The sequence below is a fragment of the Neovison vison genome, chromosome 6 (assembly GCF_020171115.1).
Source record: "Neovison vison isolate M4711 chromosome 6, ASM_NN_V1, whole genome shotgun sequence".
Classification (NCBI taxonomy): Eukaryota; Metazoa; Chordata; class Mammalia; order Carnivora; family Mustelidae; genus Neogale; species Neogale vison.
This window is the reverse complement of record NC_058096.1, coordinates 13,260,533-13,282,714: the sequence shown is the minus strand read 5'-3', so window position 1 is coordinate 13,282,714 and position 22,182 is coordinate 13,260,533. Positions and strand designations below refer to the sequence as shown.

The window sequence follows — 22,182 nt, the reverse complement described above, 5'->3', positions numbered from 1 at the left end:
GGGGGGCAATCCCTTAATCACAGAGGAAAAAGGCAGCAACGTTAATATGCCTTCCTCTCTGTGGCACATCTCAAAGGGAACGGAGCCTGGAACCAAGGCAGTACAAGGACTTGGGAAATCAGAACCTAACAAGGACGCATTCACAACAATGCCATGACAGCAAGGAGGAGAGCCAGGACCCAAATCCACATAATGGCTCTTTCTTTCTTTTTTTTTTTAAGATTTTATTTATTTATTTGACAGAGATCACAAGGAGGGAGAGAGGCAGGCAGAGAGAGAGGGGGAAGCAGGCTCCCCACCGAGCAGAGAGCCCGATGTAGGGCTCGATCCCAGGACCCTGGGACCATGACCCGAGCCGAAGGCAGAGGCTTAACCTTCTGAGCCACCCAGGTGCCCCAATGGTTATTTCTTTGTCTTTTCTTTCTTTCTTTTTTTTTTTTTTAAGATTTAATTATTTATTGGGGGGGAGGGGCAGAGGAAGATGGTGGGAGAGTCTCATGCAGCATGGAATCTGACGTCGGGCTCAATCCCAGGACCCCGAGATCATGACCCAAGCTGAAACCAAGAGGCAGATGCTCAACCAACCGTTCCACCCAGGCGCACCTGTTTCAGTTCTCTTAGAAGGACCGCAGCTTCTGCGTTGCTAGCACTAACCGTAGTCTATGCACCAGAAGGTTTTAGTCACCTCTCAGGGGCACTGATCACTGTCGTCCCTGGAGTCAGCGTTCCAGACGTTGTACATCCCCACCCAGAATTCTCCCTTCAGTGGCTAACAAAAACACCCACCAAAATCGGCTAAATTGCATGATACATGAATTCTATCTCAATAAGGCTGCTAAAAAAGAATTTCATCGAAGCTTGTTGCTGTAGAAATCAACCAGTTGTATTTAGTTATGTTAGTGTTCTGCTAGCTTGTCACTCTTAAACGGTGAAATGTGGCTCTGTCTTACAAATTCCACAGGCACGGAAGACCCGTGACCCGTGGTAACAAAAATGCTCACACATCTTTTAAATGATCCAGTGATTACTACAATAGGTCACTGCATTATAACATAGACAGGATGATGGTTGGGGTGGGGGGTCACCCTCCCCAGAACGAAAATCCCACGGACAGCCGATGAGAATGACGGACAACGGACAGCCCTGGCCCCCAGCTTTGTCCAGCTGTCCTTTATGGCTTCGATGCCACATCCTGAGAAGGAACCTAAGACAACAAACATCTAAGTGGCACCTTCAGTTACACAATGCTTTTCTCGTCATCTGTATACGCAGATGAACATCAAAGCTGCTCCTCATGATAAATAAATCCGCCACGTCATTCCCATTGGAGACATGATATGCCTTTTTACGGTATTATCATTTCAACAAGTTGCCTTGGGAAATCTAATGTCCTCATGCAGTACACAAAGGGTCCCCCATACTTTCAGGATGGGCCAAAGTTACAATCTGAAGACTCGCACACATAGCAAAGGCAGGAAATTCCAGAAGATGCTTCCCTTTGCGCTCCTAATTCTCATCACGCTGACCTGCTGCCATCCTCACCTGTATCTGTGTTTAACAGTGGAAAGTATGGGATGGATGTTCTAGGTTTTCATTCCCTCTGTCTCACCATTAGTGCTCTGAGGTTTCCAAGTGTAAGAGTGTGAGTAGCGTTTCTGACTTTGTGTGAAGTTCACCACTTCCAAGGCCCGACGTCCTTATGTTCATTAAAGCAGCCCAAGGGGACAGCTAGAGGTCGGTGGGATGTGGGCTAGGGCTTTCGTGCTCTAAACCTAAACCACGTCCTACCCAACCTCATTCGCAAACACCCAGCCTGCTCATCGTTCTCCCTCTCTGAGCCAAGTTCTGGAGTGTAGGAAAAGCAACTATAACTGAGCATCCCAGGGACAACCCCGAATTCCCTGAAACCCTCTTTTGAGAGTTCAAAGCCTTAGCCATCCGTTCCTTATTAGACACAATCCTAAAGTCAGGATAAAGTTAGCCAGGGGCTCTCTTACATGGAGATGAGACAAAGCAGTCTCAACACGGGCAACCCTGGTCCCCAAGGTATTAAACTCTCCAAGGAACACACACGGAATCTTAACGGGGACATAATCTCCTCACTCTCAATCACACGTCATTTAAATAAAGAATAAAAGAATTCTAAGCTACAATGCATACTGTCACAGCATGTTTTGCAAGGCTCTTAATGAAATTTTTACTTGGAAACCATTACAATGATGTCATCAAGTTTGAGAATTCTGTCTTACTAAACTATTACCCCAAAATACATCCCTGGAAGGAACTGTGAGATGCAGGAAGGAAGTATGAAGAAAGTATGAAATGTAGGGTCGCTTCTAGAATAGCGCCAATGCAGAGATTTTACCTGTTGTGGCCCCACCTTGTAAGTCCCAACTGGCCCTATATACTGTGGCCCAGACTTTTTTGCATCAAGACCCGCGGAGACCTTCTCTGGGTAGCCTGGCCATGGTGGAGGGCATACGAGGGGCGCAGGGCTCTCCCCCCCAACTCGGGGGCAAAGCCTTCTGCGCTGTCCTCTATTCTCCACCAAGCTCTGCAGCCTGAGATGCCTAGAAAGGCGGCTGCCGTGGGGGTTTCTTCACACACTCCTAAAGCCAAGTTTCCTGGAACTGGGGCAGACCGCGAAACGCTGCTGAGGAGGAGGAGACGGTCCAGGCTTCTGTCATGGGAAGTGCAAACCTCCCGCCACGGGAGGACAGCCATCGGTCACCCTGGAGACAGAAAAGCACTTTCGGGCCCTTGAGGGCTGCCGCTTTAAAACCGTTCGAGGTAGCGAGGCCCTTCCACGGTCAGGCCTAAGAATGATCCCACCAACGTGCAGAGAAGAGTACACGATTGCAGGAGGAAATGGGCCACTTTACTGAGGCCAGCGTGAAGCTCCGTGTTTATAATATCGCTTTCTTCCTGTGGAAGATGAAAAGAAAGTACAAAAGGGGGGGGGGAGGCCTTTAAGGACACACTATTGACTCAAGCTACCCAGCTGTTTAAAGGTTTCCTGTTATGCAACCACTAAAGGCAATTTCTATCCCGAGATGAGTTCAGAGTTCTAAAACTGTCCTTTAAGTCTGACCGATTTAACACATCCCACAGATTTAAAAAGGGGCCAGAGTGGCCTCAATTCTTAAAACCTCTACTTAAGCTTTTTGGGAGCCAAACACCAAAGTCATGTTTTCTATTAATTTCAGAGACCACTGCCTACAATGGTAGTCCCTATCGTTTTCCATCCCCTTCTCTGGTCTCCTTTGGAACAGATGTTGAAGAAGAAACATCCAAGAAGGACAAAGGCTTAGTTGGGTGCATCAGGTGTACTCACTGCCAAATTTCAAGCTTCATTATGACACAAAATCGAATGGTAGACAGACTCCAATATTAATACTGAACCACTAAAAAGTTTCATGGGGTTTGGTTGAATTATTCCTTGTCATTAACCCACCAGATTTTCTGACCAGGCACTCAGCATTTACTCTAGACTGACAGGTACAATCCAAGTCAGTGGACTTTAAACCATGAACACAACCCCTGAGCCAACACTTCTAGCCCCGTCTCCTTCTCAAGTAATCAGAAATAGTCAAAAGCACTTAAAACTTTCTAGGAGGCCACGGTGAACATCCTTCTTCCAGAAATGCCTGCTGACCATTCAGGAGACCCAGGCTGGGGCAGGGATTGGGGAGATCTGCCGCACACATCATACAAACACATTCGAAATCTCAACCACCAAAAGAAAGGAGAAGAATTCCTCAGTTTCAGAAATACATCATCCATCTTTATGCCATTTAAGAATGAACAAAGAGACAAACGTGAAGGTTCTAGGCAAATTCGACTTCACGCCAACGACCGATGCCCACCCCCTCCCCCGCGCTGAACTATCTATCCTTTATCAACAAGGGGATCCGGAAGGTAAAAGGAAGCAATCAGGGGGAAGCGGGACACGTATAATCACCCTCCTCTGGACTGGAAAGCAATTCAGCTAGAAAGTCGTCACACACACAAGGTCAGCAACACAGAATTCAAACGTGCTCACCAGATGAAGGGTCTGATACACAGAGTCACCGGACTTGTCATTGTTTTCGATCCTGGGCTTGCGCTTTATTTTCCACAGGGCAGACATCGTCAGGAATATATTCTCATGGTAATTCTACCACCTGACGTGTTCCGCACAGAAGCAGAAGTTTCTTAAAATACCCGGAGAGCGCCAAACGCCTTCCAGTCCCCAAGGGAGCATCCTCTCGCACAGAGAGCCCGAGCCGGCTCCTGCCGCATCTCAACACGGACAGGACAGCGCCCCTCAGAGCACCCCCACCCCCGCCCGCCCGCCCGCCCTCCCTCCCAGCAGTGGCCTCTGGGATGGTGTCAAAGTCTAACTCATGGACAAGAATTCATGCTTTGATGTCACCGGGCTCACCAACAAAAGTTCCAGAAAGGGAGGACCAAAAGAAACCAGAACACAAAGCAGAAAAAGCCTGCCCAGGATGGGAGCTTCTCTGCTCTGCGGACCGAGATCAGCTGATTGGCCAGCGTCATGCCAGTGCACAGGGATACTAACCCCCGCCGGCTCCGACAACTTGGAAGACACCCCTCGCTGAGTTGGGAGCAGGCACTAAGGAAAATAACATAACATTAACTAAAATCAAAACACGCTTTATTTTTTTTGGGAACAGTTTATGTTTTCACATTTTCCACTAATGCTTTGTTACTAAAAGCAGACATTTCTGAGACAATCCCAATTTGGATGAAAAAGAAAAAAAGATGGCTTTCTGAATGGAAATGTTCTGAAAATTATTCTAATACATTTGCTAAGTGGAAAACAAAATCACAGCTGCCAGGGGGCCTGGAATGCAGAGCAGGACAGCCGGGAGCTCATTAGCATTCATTTCCAGAGACAAGAGTTTTCGGTTAGAAGCAGAGAAACAAGTGACCAGAGTGGAGGAGGCCCCTTGGAGGCTGTCACCCTCGGTCAGAAGAGGAAGGAGGTGGCTCACAAAGAGAAAGGCTGCTAGACTGCCCTGGCAGGGTGAGAGCCCCACCCCCACCCCCACAGATGCCACTTTCCAGGGCCACCAATGCTCTCGCAGCAAGCCTGCAATTACCTACTTGCAGAACCCCAAAAGGCTGGGAGAAGCAAAAGCTACTATTAAAAAAAAAAAAAAAAAAAGTCAAAAAGCACATAACGCTCCAACCTGCATTCTCTTAATTCTGCCCATGACTTCATAAAGCAACTCATTTAGGAAGAAGAGCAAAAATATTAAACAAACAAAAAAAAAAATCAACAGGCCTCCCAGATAACAGCAGAGAATTAAAAAAAAAAAAAAGACTGCTTATTTCATTTCAGTCCTTGATCCGTCTGCTTTATTTACTTTTACTATTTATTTACTTCTACGTGCATTCAAAGTAAGGCTAAATCCTCCTTCCTTGGCTATAGGCAGCTCGTGACTTAAAAATTAATGTGCGGTTTGTTCTCGAGAAAAATGACTGATCTAGGAGATGTGTCAAAAAATATTTAATCTTGGGGCGCCTGGGTGGCTCAGTGGGTTAAAGCCTCTGCCTTTGGCTCAGGTCATGATCCCAGGGTCCTGGGATCAAGCCCCACATTGGGCTCTCTGCTCTGCAGGGAGCCTGCTTCCTCCCCTCTGTCTCTGCCTGCCTCTCTGCCTACCTGTGATCTCTGTCTGTCAAATAAGTAAAATCTTAAAAAAAAGTATTTAATCTTGATCAAGAAATTCAAGATATGTGCTTGCTCTTACTTTAAATCATAAAAGAAATACACCCAGAAGGGTTATGCATTAAGAAAATATGTAAGTGGTTCATGAGTACATGTCTAACTGACTGACATGGTGCACTAATTGATTCTTCATTTTCCCGAAACCTGGTATTTAACACCAGACTTTAACCAATCTGGTTAAACAGAGTAGTAACAACATGAGGCCTGGTTTTGCCATCTCAGAGCTGTGTGACTTTCACTGAGTTGCTAACCTCTCTGTTCCAATGTCATTACCTATGAAATAGAGGGAGTAATAGTATTTCTCTCTCAGAGGTATTGTGAGGATGAGATAAGTTAATATGAATAGTGCCCAACATATACAAGATGCTAAGTAAGCGTTAGCTCTCATTCACTACTAAGAATACACAGTGGTGTGGGGTGGGGAATAGGGGCGTGGTGCCTGGGTGTCTCAGTCCATTAAGCACCTGCCTTTAGCTCAGGTCATGATCCCAGGGTCCTGGGAACAGGGAGTCTGCTTCTCCCTCTCCCTCTGCCTCTGCCCCTCCCTGCCAGCTCTCTTTCTCTCTTTCTCAAATAAATACAATCTTTAAAAAAAAAAAAAATGTATTAGGACCCAGACTCCAAGAACCATTTGCTCAATTTAAGTTTTTTGCTTCCAAATATCCAAAGTGAGACATTAACTCACTGAAGGACAATTTAGTTAACTAACTTGGGCTGCATGACAAAGCAGGTCAAATAAAGAAGATAAAATGTGAGTCCAACCAAAACCAGGGAGTATTTTTGGGTACAGAATCAGTGCTCCCCAAGCTAGTGAAAATGAAACAAACTGATGGTTTTAGCACAGGTCACTGTACTAGCTTTTAAAGTACTGATCATCAGGACACCTGGGTGGCTCAGTGGGTTAAGCCTCTGCCTTCAGCTCAGGTCATGATCCCAGGGTCCTGGGATGGAGTCCCACACCAGGCTCCTTGCTCAGTGAGGAGCCTGCTTCTCTCTCTGCCTCTGCCTGCCTCTCTGCCTGCTTGTGCACCTTCTGTCAATCTCTCTCTCTCTCTCTGACAAATAAATAAATAAATAAAATCTTTAAAAAAAAAAAAAAAGTACTGATCATCACCCAAACTTGTCAACGACAATTTTGAAGACATTCTGTTTTGCGAGAGCCACCATGCATTTCCACGGTGAAATTCAGGGACACAGTGTTCTGTTCCTGCGTCTGACCCTGTCTGCTCCAGATGTGTTTTAGACCTATTCTCTGGAGAAAGAACCACAAAGCCAGAAAGGTATCCAAGGGCAGTTCAACAAAACTCTGGGGCCGCCTCCTTCCTCTCTGCTGCCAGACCGAATATTATAGAGGACCCTGTTTAGGACCTCATGACTCACAAAATTTCAAATGAAAACAATCTCAAAATCCACAAGGAATGAGAACACTGGCCTATTACAGTGAGGTAAAAATGACCCAACTTAAAAGGTATTCAGAAATAAAGGTTTTAGGTATAGGAAAAATAGCTGTATTCCTAAATTAAATTACAAACCGAGAATTAACATTTTTAAGTTCAATAACAAAATGACTTAATAAATACCCTTCCAAGTATCTTACCTCAGTTTGGAAATACAGAATTTCTCTGGAGGGGGCTTGTCCCTCCCCCAAGCTCCTAAAAGTAAAGTAAGGGCCACACACCTAAAAGGTAAGTTTAAGCAAGTTTTTGCTTGTCTCTTTTGGCTTTAAATGAAATGTGCACATTTCCATTCATCTGTGTTTTAATTAACCACTAACAATATTAAAGCCTTTTATAATGACCAAAATTACTCTCAAATATTAAATTTCATACTGTGCTCAACTTAGGACACGGAGAAGGGTGATCCTATCTATGATGATCAAAGAAACACACCTGGGGTAAACGTGATGCTGAAGATAGTCAAGCGTAGGCGCGCACACACAGAGAAATGCAGGTTTTTAAAAGAATCGTTCATATTTGAACAGCGCATTTCCATGACCAACATGCTCTCCTAAGTTGTGTTATTTGACACCCCCGCCCACCCCATCATCCAATCACCGGGCAAAGGCAAGAATCGCCCTGACACTGCAAAAGGGAAAACAAAGGTACAATTTCAAGTTACACGATTTGATCAGAAAAAGTGGTAAAATGTCCAAGCAAAGAAAGGTGGGTAGAGGGTACCACCTACGTATGTCAGCAACGCTGGGAAAGGTGAATAAATACAGAAACAGAATCACGCGGGGCCCCTGGGTGGCTTCGGCTCAGGTCATTGATCTCAGGGTCCTGGGATGGAGCCACACTGGGCTCCCTACTCAGCAGGGAGCCTGCTTCTCCCTCTGCCCCTCCCCCCTGCTCATGCTCTTTCTGTCTCATAAATAAATAAAATCTGAGAAAAAGAAAAAGAAACAGAATCACGTACAATTACTTTTGCTGGGGAAGGGTCTTTGCACGAAGGTAACACCAAGTTTTTAAACTGTCATACTTTGGAGAGTGCGCGGAGAACAGGCTATGGAACCCCAGAACTCTTTTGAAGGGGGATAAAAGCACGATGAATTACAGAAAACAAATTCATGGCCTTCCACCAAAGAGTGAGAAGAAGGGCTTTCTCCCAGGCCTCGAACAACGGAGGGACACGCTGTATGAAAGAAGAAAAGGATCGTTTCTTCCTCTTTTGTGTAAAAACCACTCACGTTTTACGAGAACCAAACACAGATCATACAGAAACCATGCATGGCAAGAAAGTCTATCTGGCCCAGCCACACACATTTTGGATGTTATTTCTTCCAAAACAAATGGAAATGTAAGAGGGAAACAGGGGAAACGAGATGTAAACTCATCAAAGCTGATTTCTGCCCTGTATTCGCACGTATCGGTTGGTTACCGAGGCTGTAATTGGGATTTCGTATCTTAGTGACATCTCCGAGGTAAAAGCGCCCGGTCCCATGGAGAAGCCTTCTAACCACACACAGCTGTAAAGGTGACATGTTAGCTGTGACTCTTCGGGGGCTCGACACGTGGGACGTGAAAATGAGAATCTCTCACCTTGCTGCTGTGATCAGTTTCATCTGAGGATTCCAAGTCCGGCCCCTCGGTCTCCTCCGGAGCGGTCTCGGCGCTACTGCCCTGCTCGCTGCAGAGCCCGTGTCCTGCAATATGAAATCGGAAGAAAATATGGGTCACATGGAGAGCAACTGCCAAACGCCAGGCCTGTGCAAGGGGGGCCCAGGGTCAGTCCCCCGACACAGGTATACACTGTTAGACCCTCCAAGTGTGAGCTCCACGATCTTGGCTCAGTACGTGTGTTGCTGTGTTTATTGTTACTACTGTTATTTTTATATGACAGTAAATATATATATATTTTTTAAATTTTAGGAGTGCCTGGGTGACTCGGTGGGTTAAAGCCTCTCCCTTCGGCTCAGGTCATGATCCCAGGGTCCTGGGATCAAGCCCCGTATCGGGCTCTCAGTTCCACGGGGAGCCTGCTTCCACCTCTCTGCCTGCCTCTCTGCCTACTTGGGATCTCTCTGTCTGTCAAATAAATAAATAAAATCTTTAAAAACAAATAAATTTTCTAATACATAGCTGTATTATATGTTGAAGCCCTGACCTCCTCCCACGTGATGGTATTTGGAGGTGGACCCAAGGACAATAAACATTCAGTCCTAGTGTGTGTGAGGTCTGTATTTGCAAAAGTCTGGCAAACTGTAAACGTTAACACCAGACTTCCATACTTCCCACCATATTCCATGCAAAGGTGAAGGAAAAGAACATCACAGTCCACCATCCTCTGTCGGGCTTCTCAAATGTAAAGAACATCTAAACTCAGGGGATTACGCTCTGCAGATCCAGATTCAACAGGTTCGGGGCTGAAGAAACTTCCCTATTTCTTACAAGCTCCAAGATGAGACCAGTCAATACTGTGCATGGACCACGCGTGGACTAGCGAGCCTCCAAGACATTTACAAACCCAGATCAGAGACGACATCACTGCGATACAGATGGGCAAGACAGAAAAACCAGAGAGAAGGAGCCACTTTCTGACTCTTTGGATGAAAACCTGTTTGCGAACAGGCTACCTTCTCCAGTGACACTATCAAGTCATCCTCTGCTTGGCATCACTTTCTGTTCGGGTTCAAAGTTGGCCATAAAACAGGGAGGAAGCTGACCTCTACGCACACACTTGGGCTCCAACGCTGCATCCTTCAGTCCCCTGTCCTGCTCTGCAATGAAGCACCAATGAAGGGAATACAACCGATGGAAGTTTCCACCCATGTCCTGTCCTCCTTTTGCTCTGGTTCTAGAATTTTCTTTTTCTTTCTTTCTTTTTTTTTTTTTTTAAGATTTATTATTTATTGGTGGTGGGGGGAAATGCACAGTGGGAAGAGGCAAAGGGAGAGGGAGAGACAGAATCCCAAGCAGACTCCCGCGCCAAGCACAGAGACCAGCACAGAGCTCATTCCCACGATCCTGCGATCACGACCTGAGCAGAAACCAAGAGTCGGATGTCCGACTGACTGTGCCACCCAGGTGCCCCCGGCTCTAGGGTTTTCTAGTAACTTGTTCCCTCTATCATATGGTAGTAGCAGTCAAAGAAAGCAGCTTAGTTCTCGGTGGCTGTAAATACGAACACTCGGTGGCAGTAAATACAATTAGCACCCCCCAGTCTCTGTGCTAAGAAAAATACACCCACACATTTCCCCACAGCAGCCCCATCCCGGCTTGGGAACCCGTGCCCTGGAGACTCTGCTTCCAACTGTAAAGACATTGATACTGAAAACAGGCGTCTGGTCTGTAAGGGCTGGAGATTTAGAACTGATTCTCCCACATTCATATGGTTGCCAGGAAGGGCCACACCCTTGGTCTAAAAAGATGTAAAATGATAAAAGAAAAAAGTATTCATTAGAGGAAGGGAAGGGAGGGGGAGAGGAGGGCAGGGGAGGGGAGGAGGGAGCAAACTAAGGAAAGGAAGCTTGTCTGATTCTGCCCACACTCTAGGACAGAAGAGCAGGAAGGGAACAAGGTGGGGGAGGGGTTGCCAAAGGTGACAACCACAGGCTGACACCAGCCACCCCGCCCCCCCCCCCCCGTGTTCGAGACTCATCCAGGGGACTCCACACCTTGGTCTGCTTGGGTTTCTGTTAACAAAAGACCACAGATGTGGTGGCTGAAATGACAGACACTTCTCGCTCTCTCAGTTCTGAAGGATGGAAGTCCAAGGTCAAGGGGCTGGCAGATTTAGTTCTGGCTGAGGACTGGTGGAAGGCCACCATCTCCCTGTGTTCTCACATGACATTTCCCTTGAGCGTGTGAGGAACGAGTGAGCTCCACTCTTTCTGTCTCCTTACAAGGATACAGATCCCATTGTGGGGGGTCTACTCTGACGTAATCACCTCCCAAAGACCCCAACTCCCAAGAACAATCACATCGGGGCTCAAGGCTTCAATATATGGATTTTGGCAGGACACAAACATTTCATCCATGACACTCAAGATGAAAAACTGCCTTAAAATTGTTGTAGATTTGTATTCCAAAGGCTGCAGCAAAGACATAATCAAAATCCCTCTGGAGGAATTTACACTTAATGATGGTATCATACAATGCCCACAGATAAAGCTTGATCAAATAAAAATCCATAATCCAGTATCATAAAACCCAGGAAGAACTAGGTCCCCACGAGTGAGAAGCAGCAGACACAAGAAACACAGAATAAGACTCCCAAGGAATGGTATTGTAGTCATCAGATATAGAATGCCAAGTACAGCCAAAAAAAATTTTTTAAGAAGGAACAAGAAAAGAGATAACTTCCTAAAAGATTAGATAAATTAACGGGATTTTCAAAATGATAACTATAACCACTCAAATAAAACACTCAATAGAGGGGCACCTGGGTGGCTCAGTCAGTTAAGTGTCTGACCCTTGATTTTGGCTCAGGTCATTATCTCAGTTCATGATCTCAGGGTCGTGAGATCAAGTCCCAGATCACGCTCTGCACTGAGTATGGAGTCTGCTTGACCATCCCTCCCCTTCCCTCCACACCTCCCCCTGTTCTCTCTGTCTCTCTCTCAAATAAATAAACAATTTTTAAAAGATTTTATTTATTTATTTATTTATTTGCAAGAGAGAGAGAGAGAGAGAAAGCATGACGCAGAACTCGATTCCAGGACTCAGGAATCATGACCTGAGCCAAAGGCAGATGCTTAATTGACAAAGCTACACTGGTGCCCCAAATATATAAATAAATCTTAAAAAAAAAAAAAAAATCTAAGGGGCCTCTGGGTGACTCAGTTGGTTAAGTGTCTGCCTTCGGCCTGATCATGATCTCGGGGTCCTGGGATCGAGCTCCCTGCTCAGTGGGGAGTCTGCTTCTCCCTCTCCCTCTGCCCCTCCACCCTGCTCATGCTGTCTTTCAAATAAACAAATAATTAATTAAAAATATAAAAAGCACTCAACAGATAAAAGATAAAAATAAAACTATAAATTTGGAAACTTTAGCTGTGCTAAAGTTTGGAAAAAGTATCCCAAATTTTGGAAAAAGTATTTGGAAAAAGTATCCCAGTTGTACCGTGTTGGGTTGGCATTGTATGGAAATTAACAGCCATATTGGTCTATAAACGTTAAACATAATTTTTTTCCATTTGTACAGGGGTAATGTACTGTATTAAATATGTAAGGTCTTATCTACATGGGTTTGATTACAGAAATTATTCTCCAAATAATGGGAAAAAAAGTTTAAAAACATTTTAAAAAGATAAAAATAAAAGTTCAAGAAAGAATAAAAAGGTCCATCCGAAGACAAGACCTCCCTAAACCACAGAAACCTTCAAATGCTAAAACTACCAACACAGAATTGTATTTCCAGCTAAAATATTCAATAAGAAGAATATAATGTTCTCTGAGAAAGAGAGTGAGAAAGTTCGCTATAAACAGAACCTCCCTAAAAACACTCTCTAAAAGGACATACAGGCACACCTGGGAGATGCTGTGCTTTGGGTTCCAGACCACTGCAATGTAGTCACTATCACAGCAAAGCAAGTCAAATGAATTGTTTGGTGCCCCAGCGCTTGTAAAAGTTATGTTTATACCACATTGCAGTCTATTAAACGTGCAACAGCATTAGGTCTAAAAAAAGTACCTACCTTTTTTTAAAAGATTTTTTTAAAAAACATTTTATTTATTTATTTATTTAACACAGAGACAGTGAAAGAGGGAACACAAGCAGGGGGAGTGGGAGAGGGAGAAGCAGGCTCCCCACTGAGCAGGGAGCCCAATGTGGGGCTCGATCCCAGGACCCCAGGATCATGACCTGAGCTGAAGGCAGATGCTTAACTGACGAGCCACCCAGGCGCCCTTAAGATTTTATTTTTAAAATCTTAAAAATCTTTAAAACACCCAGCATGAGGCTCTAACATACAACCCTGAGATCAAGAGTCGCACACCCCATCGACTCAGCCAGTCAGGTGTACCCAAAAGTATGTACCTTAGTTTAAAAATACTTTATTGCTAAAAAATACTAGTCACCTGAGCTGTCAGCAAGTCATAATTACTGGTCACTGATCACCATACAAATAATAGTAAAAAAAAAGCCTAAAATATTGCAAGAATTTCCAAAATGTGACAAAGAGGCACAAAGTAAGCAAATGCTGTTGGAAATGTGGTACAAAAACAGACTTGCTCAGGACAGGGTTGCCACAAATTCTCAAATTTATAAAACACAATATCCACAAAGCACAATAAAATAGGGTATGTTTGCACTTCAGCTGGGAACACACACACACATACTCACACACACACAATCTAATATACAATAAAATAGTAAAGAGCTGATATACGCATGTGCAAGTCTTAGTTTGTAAAATAACACCCCACACACTCCAAAAAAGGTTGGGGCGGGGGGTTTGTAGGTCACAAAAAGATGCAACTAAAACAGTGATGTAGGTGATTCTATTTAAAGATTTCATGGCCATTTTATGCTTCAAGAGGGAAGTAAAAAGACTGACCTGGGTCTTTGTTATGGTAGAAATCACGCTAACATCTTAAGGGTGACCACTAAAACAGAATTAGATTATATAAAACCGAGAGTGAAATTTAGAAATCCAAGCCCAAAGAGGACTGGAAAGAAAAGAAAAAAACAAGCAAAGACAAAGCCAGCAAAATGATGGGATAGAAACGAGTCAAAAGACATGGATCTTCTAAATAAATGCAAAGTGAACTAAATCTGATACTTCAACTTTATGTTTAGATTAAAAAACCAAAACGATAAAAAACAAAGCCTTACCTACAAGCAATATACAAGAAAGAGATCTAAACACAAGGACACAGGAGAATAAAAGTAAATGGAGGAGGAAAACATAGTCGGCCAACCTAAAGAAAACTTGACAGGTGTCAGACAAAGCAGGTTTAGTCACAATATGAAAATGTATCGATCGCTATTAAGCTTGATCCATGAATATATTTCAAACACTGCTCCTAAGAGTTTGTGAATGTAAGTTTTCCCCAAGGATCAGCAATTTCTGCAAACAGGCTACACATCAGACCACAACATAAGTCTCAACCAACACCAAAGAATCATTAAAGCAATGGAGAATGAGTAAGGGAACAGGCTAACGGAAAAGAAAGCCCAGAAACAGGTGGCTCAGTGGGTTAAGCATCTGCCTTTGGCTCAAGTCATGATCCCAAGGTCCTGGGATCCAGCCCCACATCAGACTCCCTGCTCGGTAGGGAGTCTGCTTCTCCCTCTCCCTCTGCCTGCAGCTTCTCCTGCTTGTGCTCTCTCTCTCTGTGTCAAATAAATAAATAAAATCTTAAAAAAAAAAAAAAAAAAGCCCAGAAACAGCCTTCGTGCCTCCTGACATACAGCAGATATGCCATTGCAGATCCCGGGGAAAGGACTGGTATATCTGATAAACATTGTTATGACAGTAATTACTTAGATGGAAAAATATACAGTTGCACCGTAACATACACCATTCACAAAAATCAGTACCTGGGAGGTATAAATCAGAAGCATGTGAATAGCCCGAAGTATAAAATCTTTCACAAGAAAATACAGAAGACAACGTCTGTTACCTTAGGCAAGAGAAGGGTTCTTAAATAAGATATAAAAAGTACAAATCATATGAGACAAAAATTTTTATTAAAATTAAAAACTCTTCTTTGTCAAAAGCCACAAGACACATACTGATTAAAGTTATCTTCAACGTATAACTAGCAAAAATGTTAATTTTTAGAATATAAGGGAAGTTTTACAAATCAGTATCTGTAGGTATGTACAATTCTTTTTTTTTTTTTTTTAGATTGTATTTATTTATTTGAGAGAGAGACAGTGAGAGAGAGCATGAGCGAGGAGAAGGCCAGAGAGTGAAGCAGACTCCCCATGGAGCTGGGAGCCTGATGCGGGACTCGATCCCGGGACTCCAGGATCATGATCCGAGCCGAAGGCAGTCGTCCAACCAACTGCGCCACCCAAAGATTTTATTTATTCATCTGAGAGAGACAGAAAGAGCATGAGCAGGGGAGGGACAGAGGGAGAGGGAGAAGCAGGCTCTCCACTGGGCAGGGAGCCCCACGTGGGACTCGATCCCAAGACTCTGAGGTCATGACCCGAGTTGAAGGCAGACACTCAACTGACTGAGCCACCCAGGTGCTCTGGTCTGTCTGATTCTAAAGCATGTATTCTTTTCTATTCCAATACTTCTACCCCAATGCTTCTGCCCTTAGCTGAAGACAAAAATTAATAAAATAAGAAAGAGAACAAGCAATGTAGCTTGTGGAAGACAGTTTGCAAAGTAATAATTCTAACTAACCCTCTGGGCACAGATTTTTGTGGTACTTTTCCTCCACCCCATGAACTGGGGCTAGCCTTGTGACTTGCTTGAATCAACAGAATGTGACATAGATGGGGAGACACGAATTCCAGGCTAAGACCGCAAGCATCCCTGCAGTTTCTGGTTTCACCTCTAGGACCTCTGCACTCACCATGCAAAGAAACCACAAGCTAGCCTCCTGAGGTTGAGAGGCCTCAGGCGGGGGGTGGGGGGTCCACTCAACCAAGCACCAAACATGCAAGCAAGGCCGTATCGATCCAGCCCCGGTCAAGCCACCGGATGACACAGCCACAGGAGCAACTCCAGGGAAGGGCAGCAGAGCAAGCACCCAGCCCAAAAGAATGAGCAAACAGAATGATTGTCTTGAGGTGGTCTGATACTTAGCAGAAGATAACCAATAAATGGGTGAGGGGGGCATTTAGCCATCAAAGAAAGCCAGAGAGGGGGGAACTGACAGCTTCTCGGAAGGCCCCCTGGCCTATGAATCTGGTGGAACAACACTGCGGAGTTTTCTGGCAACCCCAGTGCAGCTCCCCACACTCTGAGCTACACGACACTTTCCTCTAACAGGAGACACTGAAGGGATTCTCCTCTTTGCCCGGGAGGGAGCTGTGCCCCTTTCCTCACCAGGATGCCTGCGCAAACATGGCTCTGCTCACCATCAGAGAGATGGAAAAGCTGCAGACAAGGCCGAGGGGTGGCTGATGAAGTGGTCAGAGCAAGGGAACCAGCAGGCTCTCACCTCCACCCCGTCCCCACCTTTTGCACAATGTCCAGCACAGAGCACGGGCCCGGCCATCATTTTGGAAGCACAAGGAAGCGGGGCCAAATCTGAAGAGACAAGGGATAGACTGGAGGTGGGGGAGGGGTGTTGGGAGTGTCGGGGTGTTGGGGGGAGGGGGAGCAGCCCCAGAGGACAAGGACACACAGAGCAGGGCTGAGGCTGGGCGGGACAGGACCTCCTGGCCACATCCACGGGTACCACGAATAACACGCGTTTTGTAAACAGGTCTGATGGTTTCTTCACTGTTCAGACTGGTTTTCTCATCACAGTAATGGTCTTGGGACCAAGGAACCTTTGCCACTAGCATGTCCCACTCACCACGGGCAGGACAGACACATCGACGCCTGACATTTAGATTTCTCTTTAATTTACTCGGTGGAGACACATTCCCCCTGACTCCCTCCAATTCTACTCAGGACTTAAAGAAGATAAAACTCTTTCACTCACGAGCTGCCTTAACAATGGTTATTAAATAAGTGGATTCTCCGATTCAAATGTTGCCAAAGAAGAACCGATTAGAACACTGATTCTCTGAAAGCCTTGATTAATGCCTGAGTTTAAATCTCTGTGAGGAAAAAAATGATTTGAGGGCTGGAGCGGGAGAGGGCAAGAAAAAGTTAGCTATTGCCAATAAAAACATCAAGCTGAAATGAAATTTAGTCACTAGGAAAGGATTTTATTTTGCTTTTCAGTCTTCTTTTTTTTTTTTTTTAAAGATTTTATTTATTTATTTGAGAGAGAGAGAGATCACAAGTAGGCAGAGAGGCAGGCGGAGAGAGAGAGAGGAAGGTAAGCAGGCTCCCTGCTGAGCAGAGAGCCCGATGCAGGGTTTGATCCCAGGACCCTGGGATCATGACCTGAGCCGAAGGCAGAGGCTTTAACCCACTGAGCCACCCAGGCGCCCCTCAGTCTTCTTATTGTCCTATTAAGAATTCCACAGAAACACTTCATAATATATCTAAGATCAGCACAAACACTCTCTCCACAACAAACTTAAGAAACAAAAATAATTATAAAGAAAGAACAAAGAATCAGAGAGAGCTTAATATAGACGATGGAAAAAACCCTCTAACTTTAACTTAGCAAATAACATCTTTCCAGCCAAATTTCACAAAATCTCAGCATCTCTTTCTCTATGGAGAGAAATTTTTAAATCCACGAAAACTACAGAGATAGGCATTACTGATTCAGTTACTTGGTGGTGAAAGTGAAATAATGTAAGGTTTATTCGTGTTCTTTAAAAATATGCCGAGGAGGCTCTCACATTCTCAAGCATTTCTCCCCCCTCACAGGATCTGACGGGTGTCAGCGACCCAGTGCAGCTGGAGCGAAGACCAGGGGTTTGGCCCCAGGAGGGCCTCAGGAAGCAGGTGCTGTATGACAAAGGCACAAAATCCAGACAGTTTACAAAACGCACACAGTTCCACATTTTATCAACAGAGGACCCCGCGCTCCTGGTATCTATGATATGTCGAGCTCTGAAAGACGGGGCCATATTTGTTTGTAGGGAGATAAATCTGTGTGGTTCCTCTTTCTCTGCTGCCTCTCCCTTCGGCCTACTTGTCTTGTTTTCAGAATCAGGCTCCAGACAGTCTGCATGGAACAGCAGTCTGGAACAGAACAGGTAGGGAAGCACGCCCTGCCCACCGGTCAAAATGCTGTCCGTGTGGGGCGCCCAACCATTCCTTCCCTGACCAAGGTGCCTTCACCTCTCCTCGCTGTCACAGAAGCTTTTCCTGTTACAACAAACACTGCTTAATCTACTTCCTGCAGGAGGGAGCTCGGCACTCCAAACAGACTCCAGGGTTCCACGGCATCAGACACATGTGCCTCAGGTCTATCAAGGGGGGGACTGACTCTTCAAACCCAACGATGGCCCCAGTTGTCTTGAACTCTACGGGCCAGGGTGGGCTGCAGAGGCCCGGCTCTCCCAGGCTCAGTTTCCAGAATGACCATTTCTCAAACAATAACCAACTTCAGCTTGCTGAGCCCTGGCATTTTTGTAGGAATAGTGAGGGACAGGAGGGCGCACCTGCTTCACCCCAAAGGGTCAGGTGGAATTTTAGGGAAGATGAAGCAGAGCTTCAGTCACGATAAAAATGGAATGGATGTGAGCCCTCGGTGGCAGAATTTAAAATGAACGACACCACAGATATTCCGAAACCCTGGAAAGATACCATCCATGGTACCGGCATGGATTCTTAGAACTTGCATAAAATGTGGACTTCTGCATAATGAATGACTGAAATACCTTTGCTTCAGGAGTTAACCTCAGTGATCAATATCTTCTGCCAGCTGGGGCGCCTGCGTGGCTCAGTCATTAAGCTAATAAGCATCTGCCTTCGGCTCAGGTCATGATCTCAGGGTCCTGGGATCGAGCCCCACATTGGGCCCTCTGCTTGGCAGGAAGCCTGCTTCTCCCTCTCCCACTCCCCCTGCTTGTGTTCCCTCTCCCACGTATCCCTCTCTGTCAAATAAATAAATAAAAATCTTTAAAAAAAAAAAATCTTCTGCCAGAACAGTTTTATTCACATTTGGGAGAAAGGCCTCAAACGAAGCATTTATTTATTCTTCGCTCATCCCTTGACTCAAAAGTGGGGGAGGGAGAGGGAGATGCCAGAAAGGGGTATTTGTGTTGGAGTTCCCTCAATAAATGTTTTATGAAACTTTTAAAAATGACTTTAGATCTGTATTTGCTTTCCTATATTGATGTTCGCTGTGACTAGTTCTCTAACTGGGTGAGGCAGGTTTACCTTCTGAGAAATCAGGCCAGTGGCTCTCAAATGGGGGAGATTTTGTTGCTCAGGGGACATCTGGCAACATATAGGTATTTTGACTGGGGGTAAGGGGCTACTCACTAATTTACAGTGGTCTGTGGTAATGCTGGTACACATCAATGCCCAGGACGGCCCCCCCACAACAGCAAAGCATTATCTGGCCCCCAACATTGATAGCCCTAGATGAGCTCAGTATTCAAAATAAACCACACAGGAACATTCAAGAGGCTTTCTGGAAACCTCGCACAAACAGTTTTGCAACTTCCTCCTCTCTGCTCCAAGGTCCTTTCTAGAACAACAGTTATTCAAGGGACTTTTTGTCTAGACATCCTTCCTCCATTTTCTTACCAGTATGCCAGTATACAAATATTTTAAAAGAAAAAGGATCAAAGTAGCTCAAGAAAGATTTCAACAAGGACCCACGGACGGTCACTGACGGACAGGGGGAAACTGGGTCTTAGAGAGAACACTCAGGTTGAGGTCCGTGGTTTTCTCAGCCAACACAGCAACCCGTGCAACCACGCTTCCCTGCCGTACAGGGCGAGGAGGCTGGAGATGCATTCCACACCGCCTAAGAGATCTGCACTACAGAAATCTCAGGGGCGCCTGGCTGGCTCAATGGATGGAACATGCGACTCTTGACCTCCAGGTCCTGAGCCCGAGCCCCGTGTGGGGTATAGAGATGACTTAAATAAATAACCTTTAAAAAAAAATCTCAGGGGTGCCTGGGTGGCTCAGTGGGTTGAGCCGCTGCCTTCGGCTCGGGTCGTGATCTCAGGGTCCTGGGATGGAGTCCCACGTCGGGCTCCCTGCTCAGTGGGGAGCCTGCTTCCCTCTCTCTCTGCCTGCCTCTCCATCTACTTGTGATTTCTCTCTGTCAAATAAATAAATAAAATTTAAAAAAAAAAATCTCAGACCACAACGTGGTATCAACAGATACCACTAGGGATGATTTGCATGGGATTATAACATTCCACCAAGACAACAGAAAGGGGACCACCAACCAAAGGAGTGTTGCTGACCCACGGGCGTGGATCCTGGTTCTCGCTGCACGTTAGAATCCGAGTTCTAAGCAACCACCACAACAGATGCACCCCGAGGCCTCGGGCCAGGCCACGTGAATCGCATCTCTGAAAAGGGGCCCAGATGTCTCTCATTTCTTTCCCCCTCCCGGGAGAGGAAAATACTTAAGGAAGGTATTCATAAACAAAGTCATCAGGTAATTTACCCGCTGCAGACTGGGGTGGGCGAGGCAGAGACCGGTGAGATCCGACGTGAGCAGCCTCTGGTTACAAGCCAGGAAATCTTCACGTGCCTCGAATGTGGAACATTTATCGAGCACTTCCTAAAACCTAAACACTTTTACTTTTATAACTCAATTCACCCTCACGACAATTTAGCGAGAGAGGACTGTGGCAATATCCCCATTGGATGCATGAGGACACGGGGGCTTGGAGAGATGAAACTGATAAACGCTAGAAAAAAAAGAAAACTGGACTCAGTCCCGAGAAACCTGGTCCCAGAGCCCATTCCTAGCCACTCGGGTGTGATGCCTTCAGACAGGAAACAAACCTTTCCATGAGAAAAAGGGGCTCAGAACTGAAAGTTCTTTCCCTGTTGCAGTCAGGGTTCTGAGGGCAGGACTGGCCCAAGCCTGCCTCCTCGGGCCTGAAGGATGGAGTGAGCAGCCGGGCCGAACTTTCGTGGACAGGCACCGGTCAGGGCTCCCGAGGACCCCCGGGGCCCTGAGACAGTGCCAGGCCCTCCGTCAAGGCTGCCAACCACGCACTGTGACCGCCATTAAGATGGTCCCTGCATCAGGCCTCAAACTGGCCCCTCAGGACGTTTATTTTTAGCTACTTCTAAATTTAGACTAAGGCTATAGTGCAGCCTCCCCATTGTACCATTTTGCTAGTGGTTTTCTTTGCTATTTTAACTGCAGCTGTCGGCAGACGCTGCTTTATCTCGGCCTCATTATGGAGCCATCTTTCAGGTGATTTTATCCTGTTTACATGTCTCTTTTATTTTTCACGGTTAAACAGGAACTAGGAAATAGTAGCAACCAGAAGGCAGAGAGGCTGAAACTCAGGCTCCCCCTCCAGCCACCCCAGCTGGGCTGCGACAGCCCGGAGCATTTGCGAATTCTTCTGGAACTTATTAATGCTGAAGACAACTTAGAGATCTGACTTGGACTCAGAAGACTTTGTTCTGAAGGATTTTGGATCATTGCAAAATACTAAAAGGTGAACCGATTAAAAAACAGAACGTTCGCGAACATTTAAGTCTGAGAACACAGTCACGGCCCCGTCACCATAATGACTTTCAGCACCTCACTCAACGAATGTTAGAGCCAACGTATCGTTCAACCAAAAAAAAAAAGCAAAGGAATCAATGAATCTTCTAAGAGTGATTCCAAACTGGAAATTTTAACACGTTCTGAACACCGGTCAGTTCAGTGGACTCAGCACTCGGCCTTCAAAGGTGACTGGCCTAACGGAGGTCATACACAGTATGTAAAGGTCAGTAGTCAGGTTTAAAACACCATATAGGGGCACCTGCGTGGCTCAGTGGGTTGAAGCCTCTGCCTTCGGCTCAGGTCATGATCCCAGGGTCCTGGGATGGAGCCCTGCATCAGGCTCTCTGCTCAGCAGGGAGCCTGCTTCCTCCTCTCTCTCTGCCTGCCTCTCTGCCTACTTGTGAACTCTGTCTGTCAAATAAATAAAAATAAAATCTTAAAAAAAAATGCCATATAAAAGATGGGACACCTACGATATATATAGTCTATATTCTATACTCAAGTATTTCTAAAATGCTTGTATGCAAATACATTTTAAGTAAAACAATTTTTTAAAGATTTTGCTTATTTATTTATTTGAGAGAGAGAGAGAGAGAGAGAGAGAGATCACAAGTAGGCAGAGACGCAGGCAGAGGGGGAGAGAGGAGGAAGCAGGTTCCCTGCTGAGCAGAGAGCCCATTGCGGGGCTCGATCCCAGGACCCTGAGATCGTGACCTGAGCCGAAGGCAGACGCTCAAATGACTGAGTCACCCAGGCGTCCCTATG

General features: G+C 45.6%; 1 protein-coding gene across 3 annotated transcripts in view; it reads right to left on the bottom strand.

The window, feature by feature from the left end:
- TIAM1 (TIAM Rac1 associated GEF 1) overlaps nt 1–22,182 on the bottom strand; it is a 202,566-nt gene that overhangs the window by 33,263 nt on the left and 147,121 nt on the right. For 2 of the 3 annotated variants that reach the window (XM_044251032.1, XM_044251033.1), the window contains exon 15: nt 8,779–8,882. In XM_044251032.1, the coding sequence (XP_044106967.1) occupies nt 8,779–8,882 (104 nt within the window). Of the gene's footprint in view, nt 1–4,042; nt 4,262–8,778; nt 8,883–22,182 lie in introns of those variants that run through there. The other variant, XM_044251034.1, reaches the window with a different exon arrangement.